Here is an 18,445-nt window from a genome sequence, read left to right as displayed (position 1 = left end):
TACAGGGGACAACTCTGCAACTGAAGAAATTGTGGAGTGCATACTCGAAAAAAATCTAACACCTTGGAACCAGATAAACCATTTGATAAGCCATAGTATTTTTGGTTTCAAAGAGAGTCAAGACTTTCTTCAACTTCCCAGCTCTTAGATTTGCTGAGTGCAATCTTTGATAGCTCCAGATGGTTCCTTTAGAAAGACAGCTGAACTCTACTGGTCAGCTAACTAGGATGAGAAAAACTAAATGCAGTGAGTACCAGCTTTTGCTGGCAAAAAACTTGGTAAAAAAATTTATTTCCTTGGGTAATAGACGAGAATGGCCGAAAATGTAGACTATGGTAGCAACAAGGTATAATACTACATGAATATTCCCAAGTGCAAGAACTATCAATCTTCTGAATATTGTGGGTAACAGTCCTTCCAAAGTTACCCACTGGAGTGCACAAATACTAGGAAGCGATAAATTATTAAAAATAAAACCTGATCCTTTTTGAAGTTCAGGAAAGCTTCAATAAAAAACCTTATCCCTTTCTCACTTCATGTGTTCCCAGTGTGGCTTTGATCCACTACTTGGATCTACCCTTGAAAGCTCGTAATGCCAGGTAGGAAAATACAGTGGGGTTATTGATAAACATTAGTACTGCAAAGGACAGGAATTTGTATGAAACATCACCCTATACTAGTTTTTCCTGTTCTGTGCTGATTTTTCTGTCATCTTGTAAGAGGTACTTTGGGACTATAATTTTCTGTGTAAATTTTCTCCAAATAACTGTTATCAGTTATTATTATTGCTCGTGTTTCGATTATATTATCCCCATTCTCAACGAGTGCTTCTGAACTTTAAGAAATAAGGGTTATATTAACTTCAATATAGGTTGTTTTTTTTGGTAAAAAAGAAAAAAAATTACTACGAATTCCACAAAGTCAATGTGTCTACAAAACACTAATAACTGTGTTTTCTTGGTTTGCAGTTTAACATTCCTTTTCCTCTCCTCTGACATCCATACAAAGAAGTTCATTATGCTGAATCCCCTGCAGCTAGTTTATAGACCTACTACATATTCTGCAGTGAAATAAACCAAACTTTGTTAAGGAGATTATGGCTCTGGTGTTTTAAAGGTCTGAAATTTTCACTATGAGTGTTAATTGAGTGAAATACTACATGCAAAAGCTTTGATCCCTGAAAACAATTACATGTAATATAAAGGTCCAGAAAGAATAAGATCTGAAAATGTAACAAAAATGCATCTTGTAAAATCTCCATACCAAGTTTGGCTACAAATTTCTGTAGAAATGAATTTTTAATTTTTACTAAGTGCTAATAAAATTCAAACTCAAAAATTTTATTTTCTGGTAACTTAATTTTCTGGTTACTAGTCATAGAAGGGTCTCTTATTTATCCCCCTGGCCCCACTGATTTAACACACAAGTCCCATACAAGGAGCAGCAAAGGCTCTTCCATGTACACTCTGTCATTAGGGTCCCTCCCTCCTGTCATAGCTAAAACACAAACCCTAGGGGAGGCCAATTTTTAAGTACTGGCACTGAATCCAGTGGTCAACAGTCAGTGCTTGAAATTACTGAGAGTAGGAAACACCAAAAAGTTTTGCCTTTGCAGATATTTTCTAAATCAGTTCCTCTGTTTTAGGGAATCACTCTGTGGCAAAACCTGATATTGCTGCTTTTCCTCTCAAAGTTTCTGTGGTTTGTGATTCAGAAGCATTGATTTTATACCAACTCCAACACAGAAAACCAAGAAAAATTAAGGCAAGATTGCTTACTCAGATTTAATTATCCATCTCCTTTGTCACAGTGATGGCCCAACAAAAACAGATTCTATGATGTGTCTGGGGCTCCCTGGGAACAATCCAGGGGAAGTGTGGCTGGGTGGTGCTCTCTGGGCCAGGACACCACAGGCATCTTGTCCTCAGTGCAGGGCTCTGGCATGTGTCTGTATCAAAACCTTACACACCTTACACCTTACAGGTGCTTAGGTTTCCTGTTGCCTGTGTGCTTGCAGATTTTAACTGAACTAGGGACTAAGTTGTTCTGGCTACTAAACTGCCATGTAAAAGCGGGTCATCTTTGACCCCTTGGTTAATTCTAGTTATTTCAGATTTGAATTTACTTGAAAAATAATACCCTCAGTAAAAAAGAGTTTTAACATTTATCAATGCTAAAATTAAATTTTCTTAAGGGATAAATAATTTATTTCCTGTATGCCTGTAGAAGTTTTTTAATATTTAAACAAAGATGTTCTCATAGACTGAGTTCAGGAAGCTTTTTTTGTACCAGACATGTTCTGAAATACATAAAAACGCAGGTATGAAGTTTGAGAAATCAAATCCAAATTCATCCAGAAGCAAAACTCAGTTTATCATTTAATCCTATTGATCCCAGTGACATTTTGTATTTTGTATGGTTTATGCCACTAACCTTTATTTGGGCAGGTTGTTTAAGAACTAGGTTTATGTGTATGCTTGCTGCTGTCTTGCATTGGTGAAACTATAGCCTTTCTCATGTGCATTTTATGTTCTTTCAAGCAAGTCTTGCGGTCTTCTTAAGTATAAGGCCATGAAGAGCTGCTGGGTGGGTCTGGGATTTGAATGTCTCTAAAGTGTGTGAACAGTTTTTGGTGAATTCGATCTGTTGGTTATATCACCAGTTTCTCCAGAGTTGAGAAAAGCTATTGGGAGTCTGATGAGAAGAGCACACCTCTGTTTTGCAGTGACTTTGTGTGTGTCCTCATTGTGGTTTTAGTCTGTATCACCATAGACAAAAACAATTCCAGTTTTTCACATGGGTTGGCTAATAAAGGTTTAAGAAATTTCCAAAAAAATTGATGCTGTGATGCATTATATTGCAAAAATGATTTTGTGTTTAGAAAGACAACTCAATAGTTAACTGTTGTCTTGCTACTTTTTGAAGCTGAACTCACACTAGAATTACTTAAAAATGTGATACATAAAATCAAGTGGCTTAAATGTTGATAATGAATCATCCTTTGAAGTTGCTAATTTCATCTTAATTTGTGAAATGTTATTCTGTCTTCAACAAAAAAAGACATTGTTTTCTGCCAGATAATTCTGCAACTGATTTCAGAGTAATGCTCTAAATGAATCACAATCAAATCCTGATGAGTATATAACAAAAGTTTTAAAACACTTTTCCTCACCTGCCAAAAAACTTCAGAATTACAGTGGATGTTTCATTTTGTCAGTCTTGATTACATGACATGCCTCTTCAAGCCAGTCATTGCTATAAGCTGCAATTGAAGTGATTTTAAAATGCTTTCCAGTTATTTTGTACATTAGGTCAGGATTTCTCTGTTTCAGATTCTTAAGGACAATCATGACAGAAAGGATGGAGAGAGACTTCCAGTAACTGGAGAATATTGGTTTCTTTTGCAAGTCAGTTATAAAATTAGAGTAATACTATTGTGTACCTGCTGAAGTTTACATTTAATTCACTGGAGAAAAATAAGGAACTGGTCACCAGTTATTTGTCTTAAGTGTACCTAACCCACCTCATAGCAAAAACAGTCAGTGACTTCATTCAGCACTACATTTTGATTCTCCAATACTTGGCTTCACTTTTGATTCTAGTCATCAAAATTGATTTTAATTGTATTCATATGTTCTCTCAGATAAAAATGGAACCTTTTCAGAAAATTTCAGCTATTGTCACATGTAGTGAACTGTTCTACCAGTCTTACACCCACTGTACAACCTGCTGGGTACCTGAGGGCTGCATTTTGGAAGCCAGCTGGGCAGGCACCCTCTTATGGACCAGCTGAGACGTATTAACTGGTCCATATGAAACTTGAGCAGAGGGTATAGCCAGGTGGGGGTCGGGCTCTTCTCTCAGGCAACCAGCAACAGGACATGAGGACATAGTCTTAAACTGCCAGGGGAGGGTTAGGTTGGACATCAGGAGGAATTTCTTCACCCAGGGGATGATTAGATAATGGAGTGGACTGCCAAGGTGTTGCAAAATGTGTCAGATATGCAAATATGTAAAATTTGTTCAAGAAAGGATGTTCTTGGTGTTTGACCTTTGTATATGTTCAAGCTTAAAAGGGAGATGTAATCTGTGAAACAGAGAGCAGCTAGCAAGCAAGCTGTAAGTGATATCCAGCTGTCAGAAAAACAACTTGTTGGTAGAATTGCCTTGTTAAGGTGCAGGGCTTGATATGCTGTGATGATCTTGGATGCAGAGGGAGGTTAACAAAGCTTGGGGAGAAGGATGCCCACTGATAACGGCCACAAGGACATCTGGCAGAACTCCTAACATTAAGAAGAAACAAATAAAGCCAACTCAGCAATTGTGCTGAAATCAGCTCCAGCTGGGTAAGAGGTAATTCTGGTACGGGGAGATTGGGACTACTGACCCAGGAAACCCACTGTACCAGGAGGGAGACTGAACATGAGGGCTAATTAGCACGGCATGTGAGAGAATCATTAATCACTGATTAATAAGATAATACTGATTAATAAGAGAGCTATGTAACTTGTAGCCAGCGACCACGAATTCTTTTGTTTGCTAAAATCTATAATTAGTAAAAAGTTTTGATAGTTGGTGTGCTTGATTCATGGAATACCAGTGAGCACCCAAGCTTATGCAACCCTGAAATAAAAGTGTGTCCCTCGAGAGTATTATTATCGGCTTGTCACACAGCAGCTCATGAATCTGATTTTTGTGGACAACACGGCGGTGGAGTCACCGTCCTTGGAGGCGTTTAAGACTGGCGGTGGTGCTCAGCGCCATGGTGCAGTTGACACGGTGGTGTTCGGTCATAGCCTGGACTCGACAATCCCAGAGGTCTTCTCTGCCTGAGGGCAGTGATTGTAACTCTAAGGGCCGGCTCCGGCACCCAGCACTCCCCACACGAACGCCGCTCCGCTCCCGCTCCCCTCACGCGCCCGCCCCGCCCCGTCCCGTCCCCCGCGCTCCGACGTGCGCGTGCGCGGAGCGGGCGCGGCGCTCGCCCCTCCCGCCGGGCCGGGCCGGGCCGCGGAGCGCGACGGGCAGCGCGGAGCGGCCGCGCCCGGGCAGGAGCCGCCGCCGGCGGGAGCGCAGCGGAGCCGGGCGGTCCGCGCCATGCGGCTGTGCGGGGCGCTGCTCAAGAACCCCATCCCCAAGCAGATCGAGTACTACTCGCGCTTCTCCCCCTCGCCCCTCTCTATCAAGCAATTCCTCGACTTCGGTGAGTGCCGGGGCCGCGAGGTGAGGGGGTGTGGGGGTGGCCGCGGCTCTCCCGGGGAGCGGCGGCGGCGGCGGGCGCGCAGGCCCCGGTCCCCGGCCGCGGCTTCTCGGCCCGCATCGGGAGCGCGGCCGGGGCCCGGCCCGGCGGCCCCGCAGGCCCCGGGGCCCCGCGCTGACACCCCCGGGGGCCCGGGCGCGGTGTGGGCAGCTGGTGGCCAGCAAGCAGCCGCTGCTCACCTCGCCAAGGGACCGGGAGAGGCGGGCTTGGCCCTCCTTCAATTGCATTATCCCCTGACACGAGTACCGTGGGGATGGGAATCAAAATTAGGGTTCCTGACCTGACGTTTTGTGAGCTTAGCGACTCTGAAGGAGAGAGTAAGTTAATGGTCTTGAGCATGAAAATTTAAATCTGCCGTGCAGAGATCGGCTTATTTACAGTTCGGGCATGAACTGTTAACCGCACTTGTATAGGAAACCTGTTTGTGTAAAATTCAGGAGCACTTCAGGAAATATTGCTGATGATACATATCGTTTTTCTTCTCAGAAGCCCTGGAATGAAATCCAGGAGTGGCTTGTGTTGCTGTTAAAAAACATGCTTCCATCTAGATAACGATAAACCCGTATCTTTATCGGAGGTTATTTGACTCTTGCTCTCTGATACGAGAGTTGTTGAGATTTTATTACCGTATAAATATTGCTGATAGAGTGAATGTGAAGGCCCTGTGTAACATCGTGAAGCTTAACAGGGTGCTCCTTCATTCCACTCTTACAGTAAGGGTACAAAAGGACGAACATGAGCCAGTATTCAGCCAGAAAGTGATTAAAAGTGGATACAATTGCACAATTACGGCAATGGTATTAGTGAAAGAATGCTGTAAGTACAGAAAGCCAGTAATGAGCTTGATACATCCTCTCAATGAAACAGGATTTTGTACCATGAAAAAAACCCCACCAAAACCCCTTGTCTCCACTTAAAGGAGAACCTGACTAGAAACTCTGCTTTCTTCTCTGGTCTCCACTCACCTGAGTTTGTTACCTCTTCCCCACCCCTTCCTGTGCTGCTGGGCTTCTTCTCTAGCACTGGTGCTTCTTACTCTGTGTCTTTCTGTACTGGCAAGAGCAATGGCCTAAAACTTAGAATATCTTTATTTTAGTCCTGGCACTCAACAAATTGTGTCACCTTTGCCTATTTGAAAGTTGGGCTTGTAAATTGTTGCTGAGGAAGTATTGATGTTTGTGAGTCTTTTCAGTTGTGACTAAAGAGGTGTAAAGATTTCAGGATTTGCTTTAATGCCTTGGATGTTTGGACCAAAGTTTGCTTTTTGGTAAGGATTTCTACAGTTCTGTGTGGCATTACTGTTTGCCTTTGGACATCTCTTCTGTAGCAGCCTTTTCATAATGCTGTGTTTGTTTTAACATTATAGCGCTGAATTACTTTATGGTCTTGTGATTCTCCAGAAGAAGTAGTTTTATTTTACAATTTTAAGCCTGGGTTATGTTACTGGAAATGAACAGAATGAGAACAGGATGTTACATACAGCCTGGCCAGCCTTATTCTTTAGACATGCTCCAGTTGTCACTGGATGTGTCATTTGAATCTTCTGTGTGTGGCTATGTATTTAAGGGTCTTCATGTCTTAAGACTGACGGGAAGCTATCTAGTCATTGACATTTAAAACCTCTGAAGAAAAAAAAAAGTGTATGGTTTAGTCTTGGAAGGTCACTAGGAGTTTCTAAAATTAGTAGGTTTATGTTGTATCAACCTTGCTAAACCTATCACCTTGATCTTAATAAGTTTTATGGGCCACTTAACATCTCCACTTACTTAGTCTTTAGTGCCTGTATTTATTTGGGAAAACTCAAGTAGGAAAATTACAGCAGTTTAAGCAAATAGAACAAAACCCAATGTAGTTACTTAACTTATGTCATCCTAAACATTTACAGCTTTGGGTAATTTCAGGTTCAGCTGGAGTCTTCAATAGGCCTAGAGGAAAAATTGACATCAAAATGTGAGTGATAGTGCAAAAATTTTCCCACTTGAGGTGTGGAAGGCCTGGATAATATGCACCATGTCAGGGAACTGTGTTGCTTATATCTGAGTTAGCCAAAAAAGAATTTGCTGGTGCTGCAAGGATGCAGGTACTGAAGAGACCAAATATGCCAAGCATAAAAAGCATGATACTCAAGGTGCAGTTCAGTTGTGATTGTTCATTTGTGAGAATGTTTAGTGGGAAGAAGACACTGTTTTGTGGTCAGCTTATAGAGGCTATTTAGTGTCTCACTTCAAAAGAAACGGTCTTTTAAATTGACCTAAGTGAATGTAGTGCTTGTTTTACAAAAACATGATTGAAGTTTCAACAAGTGTTGAAGAAGAGTATGCCCAAAGAAAATGTATGAATTACCCTATCATGGCTGTCTGATTTTGTTGTCTGATGTAGATTTCTCATATGGAATTTGCACTTACTGTGATTCAGGTTTATGTGAAGAGAGTTTTTTGACTTAATTTCTGACAATAGTGAAACTACAATGTGTTCCTTATGTCCTTTTTTATATTTGTTTAGATTGAGTTGACTTACGCATTTGTAAAATTATGGTGAGCTGAGGAAGAGAAACTTTGTATTTCCTGTGAGCTGAAGGGTCTCTTCCAAGATAGTTGGTGGCAATTGGCTTTTTTTAACTACTGACTAGCAGTGTGTGTTGTGTGGAACACAGTTGTGTGCATAGTGAGGCTGTAGAGTCTCTATTCCCTTCCAGTGATACAAATTAATGAGGTTTATTTTAAAACTTCCCTTTCTTAATTCAGCTATTTAAACCACTGTAAGAGACAGTTTGTTTAAAGTAGCTTGCTGTTACTAAAAACCTGTGAAGCAAACCAGAAGGCAGTAATTGAAGCAGTGGCACTTGCTTGGTTTTTGTAGCCGAGCCCTGTTTGTGTCCATGTTCTGTTGAGCTTGCAGCTGCCGTGTGTCAGAGGTTACTGTGCCGTGGGCTTGGGACCTCTGTGTCAGGAAGTCTGAGCGTTCACACTGTACAGCTTTTTTTCTTTCTTTCTGTGTGTACACTTTCTGTTTGCACACTCATGAATTCTGTTCAGGCAGTTTCTTTTGTTATGAAGTGCATTTCCCAATCTTCTTGTGCAATCCCTCTCCTTTGCAAAAGAATGACCTTCTGTAAGTGTATTTCAATATAAACAAATTTTGACCTTGTTTAAAGCTAGCATGTTTATCCAGGCCTCCATAATTATTCTACTCTGGGAAAAAATACAAAATCTACCAATTGAATTCAGCTATGTACTTTCAGACTTGAGTAGTTCCTCTGGAAGTTGTTTTGGTAGATTTCCAAGTGCAGCCATGCCTTAATGACCCAGACTAAATTAATTACTAAAATATCTTTTCTGAAATGAGCTTGTTCGTAGTGATCTAACATTCATATAACATTCAGATCCATGCATCTTTGTACATTTTGGGGGCTAGACTGAGAAAAAAATGCCATTCTGGAGATTCATATTCATGGAGTATCTCAGTTTAGTTTTGCTTTGGCACGTAAGGTGGGCCTTTGATAGTGATAGTTTAATCCAAAATACCCAATACTTAAGCAGCAGCCACACAGATGGGTAACCAATCGGTCAGTCCCTTGCCTGGGAAGTAATAACCTGACTGTTTGAGGAAAGTAGAGTTGCTTTTCTTGGAGTGCCTTAGCATTTGAAAAAGGCTCCCAGAGACGTGAGCTCCTGGTGCCTGCACTGCCGCCTGTCCTTGGCGTGAGCCAGCTTGGGAGAGCTGCACGAGTGCTGAACCCTGCCCCAGCTGGCAAGTTCCACTCAGCTGCTTGTTCACGTCTGGGTACCTCAGTTGTCAGTAAAGTTACCGACAAATGTTTTGTCAAATAAATGGTTGTACTGCAAAAGTTACGTACAATTAAGCACAAATGAAGAGATGAGTGAAGTATAAATGGTGTAATCCTTTGATCATGCATGAAAGAGTCATTTGAAGCTATGCTAGTGCTGTGTTGTGAACGTGTGCCAGAATACTGTATTCATGTCATCCTCTCATTGCTGCTGTTCAGCTGACCAAGTGTCTGAGACCTGAATCTGAGGTGTGTTTTGTCAGAACCATCTACTTCTACTATTGAAGCTGTCTTGGCCAGTTGTACCCAGCTATATTCTAGCCCATTTTGTTTCATGTTTCAAATTAAATGCTTTGGATGAATTATGTACCTAAGGGGTTAAACTTGTTTTTTGTTAGCTCTTTGAACATGTCATATATTAGTGTTCATTTACCACACAGTTAGTACTCTAAGGAGTTTGGATAAAAAAGCTGTGCTTGTGCTGAAGACAGAAGATAGTGAATCACAGTGAATTCTTGTTGTGGAATGTGACTTAGGAGATCCTGATTTTGTAGGTTATAATCAAAATATTTGTGGTGACTGCTGCAGTTAGTGGCATTGAAAAATATCACAAAGGTTGTAATTTAGTAATTTTACTGTACTGAGAACAGCTAAGCATGCAGCAGATAATCACAATGAGTGCATGGAACTGTTGTGCTTTGGGGCATATCTGGAGGAAAACATGATTGGTCGATACTTCTCATTTTTTAAATACAATTTTTTGTATGAAATAGTTTAGTTTATGTGACATCTATTAATCTTACCTGTCTTGGGGAAACATGTAGGCCTCTTCCAAAATGATACAAAGAGCAAACCAGGTATCAGTATTGCTGTTGGTTGCTGCAATTTGTAGGAGCAATATTAGATTGGGGTTTTGCAAGAGTCTTTATGCTTCATGTTGCCTTCTTGATAGAGGCATGGATCTGAGCTGAAAGCCTGCCACTGGAGAGGTAGCTGGAAGATACAGTTTGAACATGTGGGGGTAGGAAAGTGGAGATCAAAACGTTCCTTGTCTCCAAATAAAATTATTAATCTTATGAAAGATGTCTTTTGGAAGATTTTTTCTACACAAAAAGATACTGGAAAAATTTTATTGGTTTGGAGTTTTTTTTTAATAGAACATTAGTGGAGAGACTGTGCATCTATAGCACTTGCAAAGTTTAGGGCTAAAAGATCTTAAATAATTACCTTCTATTTAATGGTTGTGGCTGTGCTTTTTCTGCTGCTCACTGTGCATGGTCCTTAAAACCTTAGACTTGATTTAAATGCATCTTTAAAACAAAAATACCCTCTTAGCACAAATGTTAATCATTGGTATGCTGACCACTGAGTGGGACTAGGAAGATGAATGCTAGTCAGACATTACTGTCTTTTATTTTCATCTGACTGGCTTCAGCTTCCATCCAGCAATTTCATTAGAGCTTTTTTTTGGTAGGTTGGCATCCTCTGATGCCTGGAATATTTTCACTCTGTGATATACGTACGTTGTGCTGGAGTTATCTTTCTTGATTTTGTAAAGACAAATACATTAAATGAGCTGTTTTAAGCCTTATGAAAATACCATGGAATTAACTTTTGTGACTTCCCCAGAATTTTTAGTATTGTTCTTCAAATATGTCTTTTAGAGCTTTAAATAGAATCTCTTTAGGGGTTTTATGGAATATTGGATTGAAATTGTTTTACTGCTGTGCAGTTTTTACCTTGAAAGGCTACCAGTGACAGCTGGATGTGCAAGCTGGATTGTCTGTCTGCTTTTGTTCTTGAATTCTTGCAGTTACCACTTTTCCATGTTCAGTCCTTCATTCCCTAGATCTGGGCATGAATAAAGTTTGCATTTCAGAACATTAAAAAGGGTTTTCTTTGAATGGGTTATAGCACAGCAAATAAGCTGGAAGCCTTTCTGATGCAACTGTTATTTATAACCTGTTCCTGTTTACAACTGCCACTTGCTGGCAGGCAGTGATGTTCCAATACTATATTTAATATTGAAGGGTTTTATAAGGCCTAATATTGATTGTTTTGAAGGTCTGGAAGAGTCATTGTGATTAAGTAACTTTGTTCAGCAGTCACTATTGAACCGTGATATAATAGAGATATTTGTGTGTGGGAGTGCTGTGTAATACTAGATTGTAATGCATTTAATTTACAGAATTATCTGTATCACTTTTACAGTGACTTACCACTTTTACAGGCTGTTTATTCAATAAAGGAACACTTAATTTCTTAATTACTTAATTTTTAACATATTGTGAATTCCGTATTTTAGTGTTGTTATAGTACAAATTCCATAAATTGCTGTAGATGATCAAACTGGATCACCAAGGTAATTTTTTTTTCTTCATCATAAAGCCTAAGCATTGAAAATTCTGCCTTCATTAGGGGGTTTGGCTGGCCACTCTTGCCTAAGAGGCATAGGCTAGTTGTCTACAAGTGAGCATCACTCAGCTGGTGGAATTGCTTGAGTTTTGTTTCCCAAAACAGCAGAAAATTTATCAGTCTGTGTTCTGTTTGTCTGTGGACTGATCAGAGGAGCTGTGCAGTCCTCTGCCTTGGGATGCTGGGAATGGAAGGCTCTTTCCCTGCCCATGGACATGTGTGCATGCTTGAGGTTTTTTTTGTATTCCCTGAAGATGGTATGGCGTGTAAGCACACAGCTGACTGTCTTGGGTGAAAGAGAGAGGACATTCCCATCTGCATGAAGCAATAAACAATGCCAGTGGGTTTGTTTATTCTTTTGAGCAAGTAAGAAGCAATGGAGAATGCTGCTTGACAGAAATTGAGGGCTTGGGAAGCTTCTTTCTAGAGGGACAAAAAGGTAGGATTTGTAGCTCTTGAAGATCTAAGAATATTTGGGCCATGTTTTTCTTCTAGAAGTGGTAAAAATTGTTGAAATGCCTTCTTTAGGGTAGATTTAAGCTAATAAGGAGGCACTTGAAAATATGAAATTTAATTTTCAGTAAAATGAACATGAATTCGGTAGCATTCCTTCTCTGGAATGGAAGAACTGACAGTCAGTGATTTAAAAATAGTGTAACTTTTACAAGCCTAGAAAACAGGGTGATAGGGTCTCTACTAAGACATAAGGAGGAGTGTAAGATGATCTGTCAGTTTGAGAAAGAGCAATTCTGATGTAGACAAAAGATAAGAAAGCAGTAGAACAGTGTTAGGATTTCCAGAAACACTGTTGATTAAAAAACATATGAAAGTGGAAGCAAGGACATCTGTCTTGGGTTGCAGTACAAATAACAGCCAAGGTGAAAAGTCATGGGATAGAAAAGGAGATAAAAAGATGTTGAGATAGTTTATAGTAATTGGGGAGAATGCTAAAGTGAAACATTTACTCAGTAAATGTAGGTACTGATAAAGAATCTTGAATTTGTATTTGATTTGGTCGTCAGAAAAAGATGAATTGTATCCAGAAACATAAAGGAAATCACAACTCTCCCCGACCCAAAATTTAGATAAGCTGAAATGTGTCTAGATCCTCTTGGCTTAGTGGGCTCCAGTGAAAGTAAATCAGTTCTGTGTGTTGTGAGTAGCTGAACACATCTGCAAACGTGTGGCCTGGTGCAGCACAGGTGGTGCTTATGTGCCATGGAAATAATGAATGGTGATGGCCCCAGGGTTTTTTAAGTGGGAAAATACACTGCTTGTCTTTCAGAGAAAAGGAAGAGGAGGACATTGGAATTAAATCAGGTTGACTGAAGTAGCTGAAAAAGAGATGAAGCTAATAATGAAGTAATACATAGATAAGCACTAAGAGATAATAAGGTAATAAAGAGACAATAGATTGTGTTGGCCTGGTCTAATTTCCCTAATTTTTCTAATTTAAATTTTAATTAAGGTAATTTGGTGTATGCTAAGGCAGTAATAATAGGTGATGTACCTTGCTTTTTATGAAGTTTGGCACAACCCCATGTGACATGCTTAATTAAAAACAAACAAAACTCAATGTACAAAATAATGGGATAACTTCAAGGTAAGGTTGTTTTATCAGATGTTCAGTGTTATGGTGGGTTGACCCCATCCAGCAGCTGAGCACCCACCTAGGTGCTTGCTCCCCTTCTTCCATTCCCCACTGGCATGGGGAGAGAAAAGGGAGGGCAAAAATGAGAAAGCTTATGGGTTGAGAACAAGAGAATTTAAGAAGTAAAGCCAAGAGGAAGAGAAACAAGTGATGCACAGGCAGTCACTCACCACCTCCCAGAAGCGGAGCTGTGCCCAGGCAGTCACTGTGTGACAGACATCTTGGGGGACAAAGCCAACCAGTTTGTTATTGCTGGGCATGGCATCGTGTCATATAGAATATCCCTTTGTCCAGCTCAGGTCAGCTCTCCTGGCTCTGTCCCCATCCAGCCTGGTACCCAGCCCCAGCCCTACTTGCTGGGGTAGAGATTGAGTGCAGGAGAGAGGAAAGCTGTGCAAGTGTGTTCAGCCATAGCCCAAACGCAGCTGTATCACCAACACTTGCAGTTACAGCTCTGAGGCACAGCCCCTTCTGGGCCCTGTGAGGAAAACTGGCTCCAGCAGCCAGCTCACACAGATGTTGATGAACAATAATTCATAAACACTCTACATTGCACTAGCAGTCATTGATCTTCACAGGACTGTGTTGTGAAGAGTGAATGGTACGTCTCCAGTCCCTCTTAAATCGGCATAATCCATCATAAAATTAGGCATAGGTTTTGTTTTATCTAATTCCCCAGTTACTCTATTAGAACAGCTTTTCTTGTTGCCAGTTATGCTTAATATAGTGGCCTTTTTTAAAAGCCACCTTTTTTCTCAAAACTGCTGAAATATTTTTCAGGCTGCTACTTATCCTTTTTAAAATGTTTGGTTTTTTGTATTTATCTGGAGTCAGTTAAATGTAATTTTTCTTTTTGGAAATACTAGGTTGAAAGGATGAATTAGAGCACTGAACTGTGACTCTTGAGATATAGTTCTCCTTTTTCTGACGCTTGGTGTGTTATAAGAGGCTATTTTACACACTCTTGTTTCCTTTAAACCTTTCTATGTAAATGTGACATTCTCTCACGTTTCTTCTGTTTAAATTATTTTCTGTTACTTTGTAGTCAATATAAAAAAAGTGACACAGTATTACAAATATTTTCACTGAGTTAATTCATTAAAATATTAGGCTTGTGCAAATGATAATCGGTGTTTTTCAGAATTAGGTTTAAGACTGTGAATAGAGAGGTAAAATTTTTTTGCTAAAAATAACTTATATTTTAACTGTGACTTGTTTGGTTTAGTCTTGCTTATGCTTTTCTGAAAGATTTTTATGGACTTCAAGAATATCTTCAAACTGATAACTAGCAATGACATAGAGGAATCCTCTAATCTTTTTTGTAATGTGATTTGTTAATTATCAGAAGTGTTTTGAAACAAGATGGGTAACCATGTAATGCATTTCACCTCAGTGAGACTGAAGGGAAACTGGAGCATGTGGTATTGGCAGTATTTTTATGTAATTGGTTTTAACTGTGTGAGTCTTTGCTCATAAACGTTAATTTTATTTATGCCAGGGATTTGGAATAGCTTTTTCTTTGGCAGGTTGTCAGGAACTAGAGGATAAAGCAGGGATTTTTATTTTTCTGGAATGGTTAGAGAGAATTATGGAAGTTTTTCGTAAAGGTTAGGAAGGAAGTTGTCAAAGTTGTGAGAGCTTAGGGAGAGTGTTAAAAATTTGGAACATCTAATTATAATCTCCAATGTGAAATAGATTTTTACCTCTTATGGGAGAAGAAGGTGATTATAAGACCCAGGAAGCACAAGTCAGTCTTTTCTGGTCAGTTTCTTGTAAGAGAAGCTGATCAGAGCATCAAAAGGGGAATAAGGTTTTTTTGGCTTGCTGCTTTAAGCCTCATCTACATTAAAAAAAAAAAAAAAAAAAAAAGTTTTAAATTTGTTGTAAAATTTTGCATCTCACCAGAGCGAAACACAAATTTTGTTTTGTCCAGGGTCCCCTGTTTGAAAGCCATGGAGCCCCTTGGCAGTGGAGGCCAGGGCTGCTGTGCCACCTCTGTGCTCCTCTGACTGCTGCTCCCTGCTTCAGTCTAGTAGTGCTGGTGGAAGAGCTGATACAGCCTGCAGAGCCACGTTGTTTTGGTTTTGTCTACTTTAGAAGCCCCTTGTGACTGGCCAGGGAAGGAGTCTGGGTTGTACAAATCATTCTAAGATCAAGAACCTGATCAGGACCATGGTTTCTCCTGCAAACATTTTGGCTCTTTGTCATTTTCTGAGGGGAGTGCCTGTGATAATGGCGAGACATAGCTTTGCTGCTGGAATGATTCACCTGACTTTCAGCCTACTCCCAAATTGCTCAAAGGAAAGACGGGTCTATACGTCTAAAAATAATACAGCCTGTAACTGGTTGAATGCCTCTGCATTAAACTTTATAGATACTTTTGATTACTGTGTTGTCTCTTGGCAAATGTATTAAAATACTCAAAAAGTTATTTTGTTAGAACTGAGTAATAAGCAGCTAAACATGAGTTTTAGATCAGGGAAGCCTATTTTAAAAATTTATGCTTTTATTTTAACTTGGGTTGTTCTCTTTAACAGTACACAGTGCTGGTTTACAGCTTTGACAAGCGGTTATCTGATAATCTATTCCTCTTGAGAGGGACAAACGTGTCTTCACTTGAGTCTTTTCTGTGACAGGAAGGCTGTGGCTGTAGGAGTTAAAATTAATTATTGCAGAGTATTGTGCATCTGTTAATTCTTCCTGTTGATCTGTTCCAGATCAGCAGTAAGTTAAGCTGCTTTCCAGCACAGTCAGTTTCATACAGAGCACCATTTACTTGAAACAGGCTTACTGGAGTTGACAAGTTATATACTGTTGTTATTATTATTTATTATGAAATTAGTGTATAGCTAATATGATAGTAGATATAATGATTCACTCCATGTTGAGCTATCCTGCTGTGCTAAGGACAGGTAGCTGACATTTTTACTTTACCTGCGTTTATATGAAAACATGAACTGACTTTTTCTCGATGCCAGTGGTATTCCTTAACATGGGCATAGTAATTAATACACATAAGACATAAACCAGCTCCCTCTTAGGGGTTTTGGAAATAAGTGGAGATAAGTATTTTTTTCTGTATACAAATTCCAGAGTAGTTGTATTTATTTTTCAGCTTTTTAAGTTCAAAAGTCTAGACATTGATTTTGAATGGGATCTGGTCTGGTCATTCAGACAACAGGCTAATATATTCTCCTGAGTGAATGCTATACAGAAATTTTCCTTTGGAGCAGAAAGTGAGCATTGCAGTTGGCCTGCTAGCTAAAGAGTTCTTGTATGTGATGCTTGAATTGCAGAAATTGGAAATGGTTTATAAAGCTCAACTGTTTCAGTACTTCAGCCCTTGTTTTATCCATATGCTGTGTCATGTGACTGCTGGAAAATTTAACTGGAAAGCTAAATAACGTGAGCTTTCTAGTTTGGATTGCACTTAGCAGTGCACAGAGTGCAAATCGATGGCCGTACAGTGGTAATAACTGAGTTCTCAACTGTGAACATAAACCATGTAGATTGAGAAGATCTCAAGCACCCCTGTTGGAATGCTTTCCTCTATGCTGAAAAGGCCCAACTAGTCATGGGAGTTGGGCTGAAGAAGAGAAACAAGTATTTGGGAAAGATTTCTTGCAGACTTCAGTTCCTCTGGCTTTAGGTTGGTTTTCTGGCAGTAGTTGTTTGACAGAACTTAATTGACTATATAAAAATGATATGTTTATTATAGTTCAATAAGATCTAAAATATTTTTTTTTTAATTTTTCAAGTTTCATTTTTTGAAACTTCAGAATTTCTCTGGTTTCTGTACTGACATAGAAACAATCTCTTACTGTGGTAAGTGAAGGCATGCCCTTAAAACAGGACACTTACATGGAACAATTGCAAGGGTTGGTGGAAGTAGCCTTAGAGAGCAGTAATGGAACTTGGGCTGAAGCTTAATCCTGAGGTGTCTAAAAAGAGTCTAAATACCTGAGGTAGTGTGGTTTGGATCCTTAAATATCGGATCCTCTGTCTGTAGGCTACAGAGTTGGAACAGAGCAGCTGTGCGGGCTGTAGTTGCTATTATGTAGCACAGCATGATAGGTCCAGTTTCAAAATACAGATTTCTTGCAGGCAGTGTGTGGTAGGGAGTAAGGGTCAACAAGAGACAACATCTATTATATCCTATGTGTTCCTTTTCCACTTGCTTCATCATCTTCATTGGGTTTTACAAAGCCATGTCTGGTAGCGAGTAAACAAATCCTGTATATGTTTTGTGGTATTGGTATTTTTAGAGCTTGGTGAGATAAATATCTAGAGAGTATGCTGAAAATATAATCATTTCTGTTGGGGAATAAGAATGATTTTAAGCTCAGACTTGTTTTGGTGGGTTTTATTTTGTAGTCACATTTATTGGGACTGTGCAAACATAGCTTGTTTGTCTTTTAATAAATAGCCCATGTTCCTGAAACGGTGTGTAACTGTTGGAATTCAACTATTCTTCTTAACTTCTGTTTTCCTACCTTAAGCAGCAAGTTATTAGCTATCAGTTTTAGCTTTTGATCAGTCTGCTCTGATGCATTGATCTTTTTGCATATTCTTTTGAAGATTTATTTATACTTCTGCTTCACTTTGTTTTGTTTGCCTATACAGGAGTTAAGAAATATTCTGGAAGCTCAAGAGAAGAAAGTAGATATGGTTGGTCACTCCTGCTTTCCTGTCTTTCCTCCTTTATTTTGCCCTATCTAAGATCAGCAGTAGTAGTTTCTGATCTTTTTTTTATGGATTCTGGATGAAGCCCCGTGTCTCTGGTGTACAACAGGTGGGACTTTGCTTTTGAGTCTTAAAGTAGTACAGTGTCTGCTGTTCAGTACATAGTTAATGGAGAGAACTAGACCTCTGCCTGCAGTGCAAGGACTGAAAAGAGTACTTTGTTTCTACTTTTCCTGCCTCCTCTGACAGATGAGTTAATATTTAGAAGCTACTGATGCTTTTATGATGTGACCTTGGCAGTCCAGTGACAACCTGGGGATGTGGCAGTTGTACTAGGTTTTTGAACTAGGTGACTTTGACCATCATTGTGAAGGACTCTTGTTGGAGTCTGTTCTCAAATGGGTATTCATGAATGTGGGAATCTGGCAGCTGAACTGAAGAGCGTTGGAACTAGAGTTCATGGTCTCTTTCTGCATTTCTGCCCTCTTCTGCAGCAGAATGGAGGTTTGTGTAGAGCCTTCTGTATGGAACTAATCCTTTTATAATATGAATCTTGGACAGCACAGTATTGCTCTGGCAGTTTGTAGAATTTGCCAGAATTGGATCAGGGCCTGCTGCATGTGCATGAAAAGCCTCTGCATTGTTTGTG

General features: G+C 39.8%; 1 protein-coding gene across 1 annotated transcript in view; it reads left to right on the top strand.

Annotated features, from left to right (window-relative positions):
- Positions 1–4,990: 4,990 nt before the first annotated feature.
- PDK3 (pyruvate dehydrogenase kinase 3) overlaps positions 4,991–18,445 on the top strand; it is a 51,168-nt gene continuing 37,713 nt past the window's right edge. The window contains exon 1 of the mRNA XM_086879856.1: positions 4,991–5,203. Coding sequence (XP_086735982.1) covers positions 5,098–5,203 — 106 coding nt within the window. The 5' untranslated portion in view covers positions 4,991–5,097. The remainder of the gene's footprint in view (positions 5,204–18,445) is intronic.

Source organism: Cyanistes caeruleus, chromosome 3, assembly GCF_971803275.1.
Source record: "Cyanistes caeruleus chromosome 3, bCyaCae1.hap1.1, whole genome shotgun sequence".
NCBI lineage: Eukaryota > Metazoa > Chordata > Aves > Passeriformes > Paridae > Cyanistes > Cyanistes caeruleus.
Note: the sequence above shows the minus strand (reverse complement) of the source record. Positions and strands in the feature narration are given on the sequence as shown.